Source organism: Thermobia domestica, unplaced genomic scaffold, assembly GCF_964235325.1.
Source record: "Thermobia domestica unplaced genomic scaffold, izTheDome1.hap1.1 HAP1_SCAFFOLD_2358, whole genome shotgun sequence".
NCBI classification, from domain to species: Eukaryota; Metazoa; Arthropoda; class Insecta; order Zygentoma; family Lepismatidae; genus Thermobia; species Thermobia domestica.
In genome coordinates, this window is record NW_027658058.1 from 1 (window position 1) to 14,080 (window position 14,080).

Genomic DNA, 14,080 nt, shown 5'->3' on the forward strand with positions numbered 1-14,080 from the left:
CCACGGTTATGCCGGTTAGGCTAAAGGAAACTGTGATTATGAGAAATGGATGAAATGGTGGAATGAAGAAAGTGGGAGGAAACGGGAGAAAACCCACGAGCACGGTGTTTGTCCATCACAAAACCCACACGGCGCGAGCTGGGATCGAACCAGGGACCCTAAGCACCGGAGGTGAACGCTCTACCACTGAACCACCGCGCCCCCCATAATATGGAAAGAGCTTGTGTAGAATTTTCTTCAAATTGTTTTCTTGCACAAATTACTATGTTTGGATATGAACTCACATCCACACAATGCTTACCACAGAATACGACACAATACAGATAGGCCTATATCCATATAAGCCAAGTAAGAGAACAAAATGTGTAAAAGATGGAACAAAAATGACACCTATCGTGTACAATTTTAAATTTATTACCTAAGCTTTTATCCAAAACAGCCTTTCATTTGATAAATATTTTTACTGATATATTTTTCGTAAAATTTTGAACGTATCATTTCAGTTTAATAAAAATATATCTTTTAAACAATGTCTTTTTTTTTTTTTTTTTTTTTAACACCAAAACATTACGGGAAGAAAAAAGCACGTCCTAAACACTTTTAACAGAATATTACGTTTATTAAATGTTCTATAGACACGAACTTCTGTTTAAGCTATTTCCTAACAATGAAGCTTACCTCCATTAGTGATGTTTGCAACTGCGCCTGCCAACGTGCAGCCGCTTTACAAATGTTATCCCATCGATTATTTATAGTGACTAGCCGACTACGTAAACTTTCTGCCCGCTCTTCATCCTCGGTGTGATCTGCCAAATGAGTCCCGACAATGTTCAATGATACTACTATGCTCTTGTGACTGTCCAAGTCCATTAAGAATTCCTAGAAGAAAAAAATTAAAAAATAAATTGTTATAAATAAAGGTAATTGTCTATAATGAAGCAACAGAATCATTCTACTAAATATGTGCTTACAGTAAACGACCATAAAAATCAAAATGAGATAACAAGATAAAATGAGAAAATAATTTTTTCTTACACCAACTTTTTAACGAAATTCAAAGTGAAAAACTACGACTAGGTCGATATTGAACCATGGTTTTTAGTCTTCAATGTAAGTGAGCTGTCCACTGTGCTACCTAACCTAGTCCGTTCCTTACTTAGCAACGCATCTTATTCTTGGAGTCGGTATCCGCCCATTCAAACTATACTACTATCCTTCTTGTACTTGACAACCAAGTACTTATAGGGATATTTCTGAACTGTACGACACACTAAGAATTAAGCTTATACTATCTACCGTTACCAAATAATATTAAGTATAATTGAAATGAAATCTCTCAGTTTAACGTACTACGATTATGCTAAAAGAAATTGCCAAGCATAATTAACAGCTATACAATACAAAAGTATGACGACTTTATGACTATTTTCCATACTAGCAGTCTTTTGAGAAAACTATGTGCTTGATAAATATAAAATATCAAATTATTAGCATCTTATATACGTCTCTTCAATCCTTATCACGTCATTTTATTTCTATTTTAAAATTTATCAGTCATATTGACCATACACTACACGCGCATTCTCATTTCCCTGATTTTTTTTTTTCGAAACTGTTCATGTAATGTACGTTGTTTTGTAAAAATCTGTTAGTTTTATACGGAATTTAATACCTATAAAGCATACATAATTAACATAGCTCTAAACATATATACAAAATTGACGAAATATATTTATGGTAGCAGTTTTATAGTGCATTTTATAAATCCTTAGCAGAATTATTTATGTTTAGTGCATTTTATAGATTAATTAATATATTACTTTAAAGAACCAAACATGTTACAAGTGTTTAGGTAGCGGACAAACTGTATGCAAATAAGTACTACACAGTGTGTCCCAGTGATAGATACATCTGCAGACTTCGGGAAATTACTTCTGCTAAGGAACAAACACAGCATATGGGAGTAGAGGTCTTGAAATACATCGTCAGAGAATTACTGATGATAATTTAAAAATATTGAATATGCAATAGCACAGTAGCAAACAGTATAAGTGCACGTAAGTTTGTAAGATAAATGTACGACAGGAACTACTAACATTTATTGAATTAATTTTCTAATAATATTGATAAGATTTTTATGACTTTAGGTATAATTCTCATAATTCTCCAAAGTTTCTGCACATATCACTGGCACACTCTCTACACAAACTTTCTCACAACTTACCCTATGATCTTGTATAGCGTCTTCAAGTTGCTCGATATTTGTCGGAGGGAATTCCTGACTGCTCTGGGTCCCTTCAGCATACTGCAGCCACTGTTCCAATCTCCAGAGATCGTTCTCCAACTGCTGCCAATTTCTCCTAGAACATAGAGGGCACGTCAGACGTGCGCTCTCACTGCAACAGAATAGATGAAAAGGTCACCAAAACAACGCACGCACACACAAACAGAAACATGCAGTTAGTTCAACATCAAAAGCTGCTACAACAACGAAAACTTACATACTTTCTATTTTCTTCACTTGTGTGAATGCCACGATTTACCAACGACGATCTGAAGGTCTAAAAGCATCATAATAAGCATTATCGACCATATCACTCCTCCTCTTCCCCAAGCAAAGATGTTCTTGGTGAAGTTTTTGTAAGATCTATACACTGCATATTAACTTAGATAATTTGGTAAGATTACTACTTCTTTAGTTTAATGTCCCACGATTAAGCACCAAGGCTAAGGGAGACGGTGATGATGAGATGGATGATAATGGAGAAATTACGAAAGTGGGAAGAACTGGAGAACTCCGAGAAAATTCACGCGCACAATGTTTGTCTACCACAAAACCCACTTGGGAGATAGGTACTAACAGACTTACATACAATCATTTTGATTATTGCAAACAGATTTCAGCTCCTGTAGCTGAATGAATTAGCTATTCGTTACGATAGATAAACAAAGTGAAGGCTAATAAACATGGTAAAGGAGAACAGGAAACGTAACTAAAGTTAATTTATCTTAGAAACCGTTTTTGTTTTTGGAGGTTAGTTCTGGTATCCAATAAATAAAAGCAAAACTGAGAGGCTCCCCGTGGGTATCTACTTATAAAAGCATCCTAAATAGAACAATACGATTTCCTGTTAAAAGATTCCTATAAATGGTTTACAAGAAATTGATTATAATAATGACGAAAATTATCTATAGTTTACCTCATAGTTTGTCTTCTTCAAAAAGGAAAATTTTCGCTGCATTTTATTTAACTGAATGTTAATACAAAATCCAAGAACTTCTAGTTACATAACTTTCCAAATCATGCAATATCTTGTCAGTGTGTAGGACCAGAATGATCACAAATTTACTATCCCAATAAACAAGATATTATCAAGAACTTTTATGATGCTTCTCTTTAGCAAATTCTAATAAAACATCACAGAAGTACCATCTTTTTGATAAAATATTATGATGGATATTTCCTAAACGAAGTGATATAAAAATGGCTCTTAAAATCTCGTATAGGTTTCTTAAAATCAGACTAGAAAATAGTACGTGAAAATTTATAATAAGAATTTATTACTAGTCTAATAAAAATAAAAATAAGGAGTAGTAGTATAACACTATTCATTATTATTATTTTGCATGTGAAAGAATAGATAGCATGTTCTACGAATTAGTGCTTTTATGATAGGATTTTTCAATCTTTCTTTTAAAAATTATACTTTTCAATTGCATTTTGTTTGAAGTTCAAACCTTCTTTCCAGCACCAAGTGGGAAAGCGCTGGAGCGTGATCTTAAAGAATATTACATGGATTTTTACCGAAATCCAAACTCGGGGCCACACGCACGACAGAACATGCATCAGCTACTTGACTATTCAGAAATCCCTTGAACTGCATTTGTACCGTATCACCAGTATATTACGTTATAAATAATCCCTTCTGATTCTACTTATGTTATCACGTGACAGTTTCGAAAATGTATATTTAAAATCGTAAGGCTAGGGAAGTGAAGAAAAGAGAAAGAAATTCAGAATTCTATATAGTTCCAATTCACCAAAATGCTACATTAATACATTGAACACTTTTTAAGCACGCAATTTACAGAATTAAGCATTCAATATTGGCAAAGTTGACCGACACAGAAGAAAGCTTATTCTTTTGTTGCATCTACACCAATCGTACATGTTAATGTAGTCACTCTCCTACTTCTATCAATCTTCAATATATATATATATATATATATATATATATATATATATATATATATATATATATATATATATATATATATATATATATATATATATATATATATATATATATATATATATATATATATAGAGAGAGAGAGAGAGAGAGAGAGAGAGAGATAAATAAAACTTCACATTTCAAAGTTAAAAACATTACCAATTGATGCTAGATAGTAATACATGTATTAAGCAATCATACGGAAAGTCTGAACCCTCACCACAGTTACAAGAACACAATATACCTACGTACTACAATGACAAGGTATGTTCAAGTAAGAGAGACTGAAGTTGTTAGAACACAAGACCGTTCCATACTAATATGTCTGTTCGACTTACGAGGGTGTCTAGCAGACAGAAAAATGTACAATCTGTAGGTAACTTAGACCGATAGATCTCGATAAATGCTAAACGTATTTTGTTTCATAGACTAGCTTTTAAGCTGCTGATGTGATTTGTTATTCGTTCATTGTGAAACATTATTTAAGGATTATATTTAAAAAGAGAGAAATTTAGAACTAGACAGAAAAGCCACTTAAAACTTTGCTGTTGTAATGCCTAACTCATTTTAAGAATTTCGCTCTTTACATAGATGTTCAGAAGAAACCAAGAAACTGTTTAAAGTCAAGTTTGAAAATTAATATATTTAGTAATTTAAAGTAAAGAGAAAAGAAATTAAAAGTTAATCCACCAACCAACGCTAAGCCAGAAAAGAATATGCAATAGTAAGAAGAGATGAAAATGTAAATTGAAGCTAAACTACCACAGTTATATTATCTATAATTTCAAACGATTTACAAGTACTTACATGCAAATATCAAAATATAATACAACAGCCATAGCTGAGAAAAAATATCTGAATAACAATTTTCTTAGACGCGGCTCAGATTCTTTTTGTAAACACATTAGCATGAAACCCTGTGATATGGATATAACTTTTTACGTTTTTCCTCAGCTTTGCTAACTACAGTTTCTTTCCGATTTTATTTTTCAGAATGTCTCCAACGAACAATGCCTTATCAAATTGAATTCTATTTATACACGGCCGTTACCGACTACATACATTATCATACAAAATGCATACCATATAACTACCATACACTAATCTGATCTAGTGGCTACAATATACTGCTATTTACATTACTCAAACGATAAACAAAAATCAAGCGTTAGAATAGTAAAGAAGTTAGTAGGAAGTGGTGTCACTTAACTGTTCACAAACAAAGGAATATTCATCATCTAAGGAACATCTGTGGAAAAGCAAAGCAGAGTAGTTAAGTCAGGCAGGTAATAAGCAAAGGTTACTTTCAGACCACATTATGACACCATGAAATGAACACCTTAACATTACTAAACACACAGTAATACATTAAATTCAGTAATTCACTGAATAAATGTCAAATTGATTTCAGGTTCATTCCAAGTAAATCGGATGAATGTTTACACATCAAAATAAAAGGTACTTACACAATTAAACCCATAGCAAACACGAAATAAAGACAATTTTCCAAGCCTCGAAGGGGTTTGTCGATGGATTGTAGCGAGGAGAAAACAAAAATACATAACCAGACCTCTCTTTCCAGTATTAACTTTTCCTCTGTATACTACACTGACAAACCGTTCAAGGCTTGAAAGCTATGTTTCTATAGTGCTTCCATTGGGTTTGTGTTCTAAACAAGTATGTTAAGTTCCATTTATTCTGATTTGCGTGTGTTCACACTGGCAATTCTTTGTTCTACATCTATATACATCGAAACAATTCTGGATTCAGTACGAAAACACGATTTGAAGTTCGCCTTAAAACAAAGATTTCACTTTAACTTAGAGGCTATATCAAAGCAACTAGAAACGCAAATTAAATAGGAGTATGTCAGGATTAATTTCAACCGCTCATATATTCTTTGCACCATATTCAATAACTACCGAAGAATAATTGGAATAAACCTGTTTATAACAACTGAACATTTTTTGTAATTTAGATTTTATTTTGAAAGAACTAAAATTATGAGAGAATCACTTCTTATATTAATGTACCCTGAGCGATATATTACATATTAACAATACACTGTTTTTCATCAACATTTTTTGAGATTTATAAGCTAACCACCAAATAATACAAGTAATACTATGTTAATTCAATATACATTCTTATTATCTTGTATTGTTTCAACAAAGTCTTAATTATTTTTAAAAAACACTGAGGTGAGGTGAGAGTAAATTTTATTTTGGAGAATGAGTGAACCAAATTCTGTTATGTACGTGCTTTCTTTAAATTACAGAATATTTACACAAATATCTGTCTGAAATTTGAAATTACTGACAAATAAAATAAGTAGGTGGCCAACATAATAGCAGTCCCATGTGTACATCAAGTGAAGAAGTTTGGTTTCTATAACATGATATTTTCTCAACTATTGAAACTAGAAGTGGTAAATGCTTCCAGTTTTAGTAGATAGATCCATGTGGAGACGGAATATACTCTTCGGACAATTGACTGATTGCAGGAAATTGCTTCTCGTTATCTATTACCGTTCTTTACGGTATAGTGAGCAACGTTAAAATCGAAAGTGATTGAATTCTTTCATTTCTTGTTCGAATAGAAGGTTAAGAAAGAAGATGGTACCTATTCTTAGAACGCTCAATAGATTTAACTAAAAAACCTTCTCGCTTTCTCTTATTGTTTTTGCTTTATGTACATCAATATTAAAAACGGGAATTGTACTGGGCTTCCATCACTTCCGATTTTAGTAAAGAGTTAAGGATGGAAATGAAATATACAGGGTGGCCCATAATTATGTACAAGGGTCTTCAAGGTTGACCGGGATTTTCGTAAGTAAATGACCGATGAATAGCCGGATCATGATGAAACTTGCAGGTGACGTAATGTATTCCTTCTCGAGTAACTAGCGCTCGGCATGACGTATTTGGAGCATGCGCAGCAGTTGCAGCGAACATGGCGGCAAGCAATGTGTCTGTGGCTGTTGTGGAGCAGCGGTGTGTAATCAAATTTCTTGTGAAGGAGAAAGTTAAACCAGCTGAGATTTCTAGAAGATTGCAAGCACAGTATGGTGAACAAACGATGTCACGGACAAGAGTGTACGAATGGTGTGAACACTTTCGCGAACGACGGGAGCTGGAAAGATCATGGCAAATGTCTCTTGGGACCTGAAGGATGTTCTCCATGTGGATTTTCTAGACAAAGGGAGCACAATTAATGCCCAGTATTACTCCAGACTGTTGAGTGGTGCTGTACGAAAGTCCATTCGTAAGAAAAGACCTGGGATGTTGTCTGAAAATGTCATTCTTCTACATGACAATGCCCGCCCTCACACGGCCAATGTGACAACAACTCTGGCCGAAATGCGCTGGGAAGTTCTGCCCCATTCTCCCTACAGTCCAGATTTAGCCTTCAGTGATTATCATTTGTTTGCACCCCTTAAAGACCATCTGAGAGGGAAAAAATGCACTACAGATGAAGCCCTGTGGAGCGATGTCCTCCAGTGGCTCCGATAGCAACCAAGTTGTTTCTACGCCAAAGGAATTAGGGAGCTGACACAACGATGGCAACGGTGCCTCGACGCGCGCAGAGAATACTTTGAAAAGCTGACATAGTTTGGTGCTTCTTGTGTTATATGTATCCTCTGAAGAAATTGAAGTCCCGGTCAACCTTGAACGACCCTTGTATATGTTTCAAAGACTGCGGTAAAGAAACTAGCAACGTAACAAATATGAACACATTGCTCTCGTACCTTTCCTTATAATAATTATAAATCTCTGTTCTCCATGGTATAGTCCGCCAATGCACCATCCATATCGATACATGCCTGAATACGAAGAGCAACGTTGCCACAAGCAGCTTGACAGACCGGTACTGGTATCCTGTGGAATTCTTCTGTGATAGTTTCCCATAGTTCGACCAAATTGTGTACGTGATGTTGATACACTTTGCTCTTTAAAATAGCCCATAGGAAAGTCAGGTGAACAAATTGGGAGGTCGAGCTGGCCACTCCACAGAATACAAAAGCAAACAACGCACACGCTGTTCCAAAAACAACCGTTCCATCATCCAGTCTGGCACACACTAACGGTTTTAAGTCCAGTGACCGTTATTCCACTCTCAGACTACATAGTGTTGCCATATCGAAACTTTTTGTCCAGAATTACAAATACTACAGTCAGTCAAACATCATATACATAATTACGGGCCACCCTGTATTTTTAGGTCGCTTAACCGCAGTAAACTGTTTCTAGCTATCTATTACAATTTTGTTTCTATATAGTAATTAACGTGAAAACCGTAAATAATTTATTTCTACCACTTCCGGTGGTATTACCTCCATCCAGTGGCGGTGATTGGACGTTAAAAGTGGGGGGCAAGACATGATCTGAATATTTGTGTATCAATGTTAATATACAAATTTCCCTGGTTGAAACTATATACATTAATAGGCCATTTCAGAAAAGTGGGGGGCAACTGTCCCCCCTAATCGCCGCCCATGCACGAACTCGATACCTAACTTTTGATCATCTTTTCCTGGCCAAAAATTGATCGTGAACCACTACGTATTTCTTGAGATTTTTTCGACTCCCGGACAGGAAGACATGGTTTTGTCTCCTGAATTGGCGGACATACAAACAGACGGTAAATATATAAAAGAGTTACGGTTGGTAAACTAAACTCCGTAATAATTTTAAAAAAATGGTAAAGATTATTCACCGTGCAGTGGATTAGAAAAAACTCAATCTTTGTAAAGATTTTATTGATTCTCGAACCCAACCTCAACCCCATGTCTAATTTAACTTTGTAAATTTTATCATACCTGAGCTCTCTGTAATGCTGTTCTCGAACTCTCGCCTCTTTGACTAGTTCTTCGAAACGTATGACTAGTTCTTGAATAATGGAAACGCGTGCCTCTTCTTCAGTCACGTGACACTCTTGTATTAACAGTGTGCTCAGATGTTTCACAAGTTCCATGGAAGACTCACAAGTTGCAACACGTTTGGCCTGAAAAATAACAACAGCAATAATAATAATTAAAATTGAAGATCCTTTAAATCTTATTAATTACCAACACTGTACACCTGGGGCACAGCGTTTAATTTTCGATGAAATGTACGAGTATTTTACTCAGTGTAAAGCAAACTTGATAGTGCTTTCGTACAAGATCAATAAAATGCCCATATCAATTTTAAAATATATGAGGGGTAGCTAAAATGTTCGTAGCCTAATCCAGGAGTGCAGGTAGAATGATGTAATTGTACAGTTTTAAACAACGTATCTCTGTGTGTACAAATACATTTTTTTATATTAATAACTAAATTCTTATTGTGTTTTTCAGCTCCTTAAAGTGATCATGTGTGCCCAACCAGCGAATTTCACAAACATAAAGATCAGAGCTGTCATTAAAGTTTTGTTCCATCAAGAAAAGTCACCGAAGCAAGTTTATGTGGAAATCAGTGAAACACTACGGGACTCTCATTCGTCATATGCAGTGGTGAAGAAGTGGATGGCACAGTTTAAACGGACGATTCCTCAAGATGATGTTCCACATGCAGGAAGACCAAAAACAGTAACTATCCCTGAAATCGTGAATTTAATTCATAACACTGATTTTGAAACTCTCAGAATTTCAGCAAAACATGTGGCAGAGATTGTGGGCATTTCTCAGAAACGAGTCGGTAGCATAATTCATAATGATTTTAGCGTACGTAAGCTCTAGGCAAAATGGATTACTAAAAATTTGTCAGCAGATCAAAAACATGGAAGAGTGAGGACATCAAGGGAAGTCATCTCCCATTTTGACCGCAATGACGACACTTTCTCATGTAGCTAGAATGGAAGAAAGTAGAAACGCTTTCAAAGTCTTGACTGGTAGACCCATAGGAAAACGACCATTAGGAAGACCTAGGCGCAGATGGGAGGATAATATTAAGATGGATCTCGCAGAGATAGGAATACAAAGTAGAAACTGGATGCAATTAGCTAAGGATAGAAGTCAGTGAAGAGCTTTTGTGAACGCGGCACTGAACCTCCGGGTTCCATAGGCCATAGAGTTAGTTAGTTAGTTAGACGACACTTTCTATCACGAAGAGTAACTATGGACGAAACATGGTTGTACCACTACGATCCTGAAACGAAACAACAGTCAATGAAGTAGCGGCACTCAAGTTTCCCTCGCCCGAGAAGTTCAAGAGAGAGAAGTGTTTGCAACATTCTTCTGTGATAACGATGGAGACTATCTGCCCTGCAGAGTATTATTCTGGATTACTCAGAAAACTGAAAGTCAAATTGAAAGTGCAACGTCACGGAATTCTGTTCTTTCAGGATAATACTCATGTCCATCGAGTACTGCAAACACAACTGATATTGCATGATCTAGGGTTGCAATGTCTAGATTCTCCTTATTCCCCAAACTCAAACAAGCAAACAACATTGAAAGGATGTCATTTCGGATCTGATAAGCAGGGCTTGAAAAATCTTACTTGCAAGTATTAGCGAGCCAAAAAATCTACTAGCCAGACCATTTTGCAGTTACAGTCTTCATACAAATAAACAAAAATCATTCTCCGACACAGTAAACAGATCAATACATTGTTTATTGGTGATGGTTGTGGTGGTGCATTGCAATATTACATTTTTTTTTTTTTAATTGCTGTGTGGAATAAAACACTTTTTTGATTGATCGGACTTTACTCGCCACTGGCGAGCAGGCAAGTTGATTTTTCAAGCCCTGCTGATAAGGACGTGATTAGTGCTACTGAATAATGATGCGAGGAATCTTCAGATTTTTTTGACTTGGCCTGCTAAAATTGGAGCATCATGTAAGGAAGAATACTGAACATCGGAGGAGTACGTAGAATAATTGTACAATTTCATCGTTCCACGTACACTCCTGGACTGGGCTACGAACTTTTCAGCCGCCCCTTGTAAGTTATTTAGTAAACTATTCTCATTTCTTATACATTTCACTCTGAGTGCATGTCCTATACAAACGTATTATTAACATTTCAACTGGCACATTCCTACAAGTTTTAGGACTTCAAATATAAAATAAAACGAAGAAAGGAAATTTGGAGATTTTATACTACAAATGACTTAAGAGTTCCATCAACTTATTCTGTATTTTATTTACTGTTCAAATTTAGGGGAAGTTCAATGACTCAAATCAGTGTTATTTGCACTTTCCCTGGAGGGAAGGAATTTTGTAAACCCAACTATTCTTTTACAATTTTGTTTCTTTATATATATAAATGATGTATGTATGTATTATGTATGTATAAAGGCTATTTCAAGCTACCAAATAAGATAATACGGAACGACGAAAAATGAACTAACAATAACGCATACGTCTCTATATTATAATATTTAACCCCTTCTTAGAATTAAAGCAGAAATCTTATAGTTAAGGAATATGTAAGATGAAAGAGCTTTCATGAAAATGGGAGACAATTTTTCTACGCTTGAAGACTGGATTAAATATAAAAGCAGCGAAAGAAAAGTCTAGAAGGGTGAAATTTCTTGCTTCCCTCCTAGAAATAAATTTTTTGTTTAAATGTATTAGTTATTTTAAATCGTAATAAGACTTACTTAAGGACTCTTTCCAGTTCTGATCGGAAGTTACGTAAAAAAATTCGAAAATAAATTTCGGAACTTATAATCAATAATTTGTTCCAGTTACAAAATAAACACTTACTAAAACTTCTGGAGCACGGTCAATACTAGTTCCTGGAGGTGTTGGACTTCGAACTGCGGATTCCAATGTATCCAGATTTGTAACCCATTCTTGGATAGCTGCTTCAAGTTCAAGCATGTATCCTTCTCTGGAGGTCAGTCTCATCAGTTGTGGAGCAGATCTGAGAGTATCCACTTGCACAGCAGTGTCTTGTTCAAACTTCAAGGTCTCTACTTGGACACTTTCATCAACTTCATCAACTCTCTGTTGTACGTGTTCAAAGCCACCCTAAAACAACAACAGAATAAAGTTCTTTAATTATATGAGCCAGTAACATTATACGGAAAACAGAAACAAATAAACGGCCACGTATAAATAATTTAGATAATGATATTAGAAATGCAAATTGAGCTAAATGAATGTACTAATGTGTGTATACTATGCAAACTAAAATTATCATATGTAAGTTGTCCGGAGAGATCACTGATCGTCATTTTTCAAGGACAGTCAATCTTTAGCTTTCAAAGTAAAATTTAACAGTTCATGAAAGAACTAATGGTTTTAACTTTATGCCTCAATGTGGGTCCACATGAGTTTTCTTATCTTTTGGACTATTGACTGGACTCTCGCTCCGTTGAATGTAATTCTGCATTAAACACTAATTAGGTAAATTTCCGCAAAAATGGTAAATTACTGTTCGAAACTTGTTTTGAAGGTGAATGAAGTTACATAATCTCTATGCTACGCACTACAATTGCATCTCGAATACTATTGACATCTAGTATGCGATGTTCAAACCACTTAGACCTGATGTTTTTTTTTTTCTGCCAGTAGATGACAGCGCAACAAACACGTCTGATTCTTATTTCAGAATTACAGTTAATTTCAGCGAGAAAAAAAATGAAATTTACAAGAAAGCGATTCCCTGGCCCTTCCCACGTATAACATTCATATACAGCAATTTTAGTTTGTACAGAGGCAAAAATTAACGTTTATTATTATTATTATTATTATTTTAAAAGAATGAAAGAGTCACTGTGTTGGGCATGAAACAAATGGTAATAACTGGGGTATGTGCTTTTGTTTTATTTACATGTCTTAAAACTTGTTTTTACACCTCCTATGGTTAACCAAATTGTCCAGTGCGAACTATGATTTCACCCATTTTAATGCACATTAGCACTTGCAGCCTAATGTTCACTGTATCTGATAAAGTCACAGTTCGTACAGTATAACTCAGTTGTTGGTAATAAAAAAATGAACATATTTTTTGCTTAATCGCATGACAACAAATGATTGTCAACACAACAATTCGCTTCACAAGTAGTTTATAATATACTAAACTTGAAGCAACAACCAGGTGGACAGGCGCAATTCACTCAACAAACTGAAGAATTACAGCTGACATCTGTTGGGAGAAAGAAAAAGAGGTATCCTTGTGCTTTAGCGCAATCCACACTAGAAGGAAACACCAGCGAGTCGATGCTGCTGTCGCCTAAAGCTGAAGAGTTGCAACAACACGCTATCTTGAATCTCCTAGTATCCTTCCTCCGTAAACAAGGTCAAGTTATCTAATAAGGTTTTATGCACAAAGTCCATAATTGTGTCGCATGGTGGCACAAATAGTATACTGTTGTGGCGAGACAACGAAGATACGCATTCTAATTTTGAGAATACAGAATAATTTTCGGTCAAACATTCCTCAATGACACTGCGACTTAAAAACCTCCTCCCTAGTGACCTCAAACACTGAGCAAAACTTAGTCACGATCATTTACAAAGCATAAAAAACGTATTGTGGCAAACAATCGCCCAAGTGAACTATAAAGGCTCGCTGTTCAGTGGTGGAATAAATCTTTTGAATCTTTTTAGAACACATTCGTTTGATCATTTTAAAGCATAACTGAAAAATTGTCAAAAAGAACTAAAAAAAGAAAAAGAAAAGTAACAAGAGTAGCACAAAAGTAAGTGCGTTTCTACAAAAATGTTTCAAGAATAAGATGACTGATTGGAACATAATCACTGATGCAACCAACCAACTTCACCAAGTAATAAATTACTTGGTTACTAAGTAATTACTTGATTCCCCTCTACTTACTCGTTTCTTCATTTCATCTTGGAACTTGGCTTTAAATTCTCCAATCCTGTTCCAAATATCATTCCAAAGTAGCTG

General features: G+C 35.2%; 1 protein-coding gene across 4 annotated transcripts; it reads right to left on the minus strand.

The window, feature by feature from the left end:
* Positions 1-639: 639 nt before the first annotated feature.
* LOC145678304 (muscle-specific protein 300 kDa-like) lies at positions 640-14,074 on the minus strand. 4 transcript variants are annotated; one of them, XM_081748316.1, is made up of 6 exons: positions 14,006-14,074; positions 11,929-12,195; positions 9,055-9,239; positions 5,446-5,484; positions 2,225-2,360; positions 640-879 (listed from the first exon to the last, which is right to left on the minus strand). In XM_081748316.1, exons 1-6 carry the CDS (start codon positions 14,015-14,017, stop codon positions 655-657), a joined length of 864 nt encoding a protein of 287 aa, XP_081604442.1. In that variant the 5' UTR covers positions 14,018-14,074; the 3' UTR covers positions 640-654. The 4 variants fall into 4 exon arrangements, with proteins under 4 accessions (XP_081604442.1, XP_081604441.1, XP_081604444.1 ...); XM_081748315.1 differs by having other exon boundaries at positions 2,225-2,396; XM_081748318.1 differs by lacking the exon at positions 5,446-5,484.
* Positions 14,075-14,080: the final 6 nt, after the last annotated feature.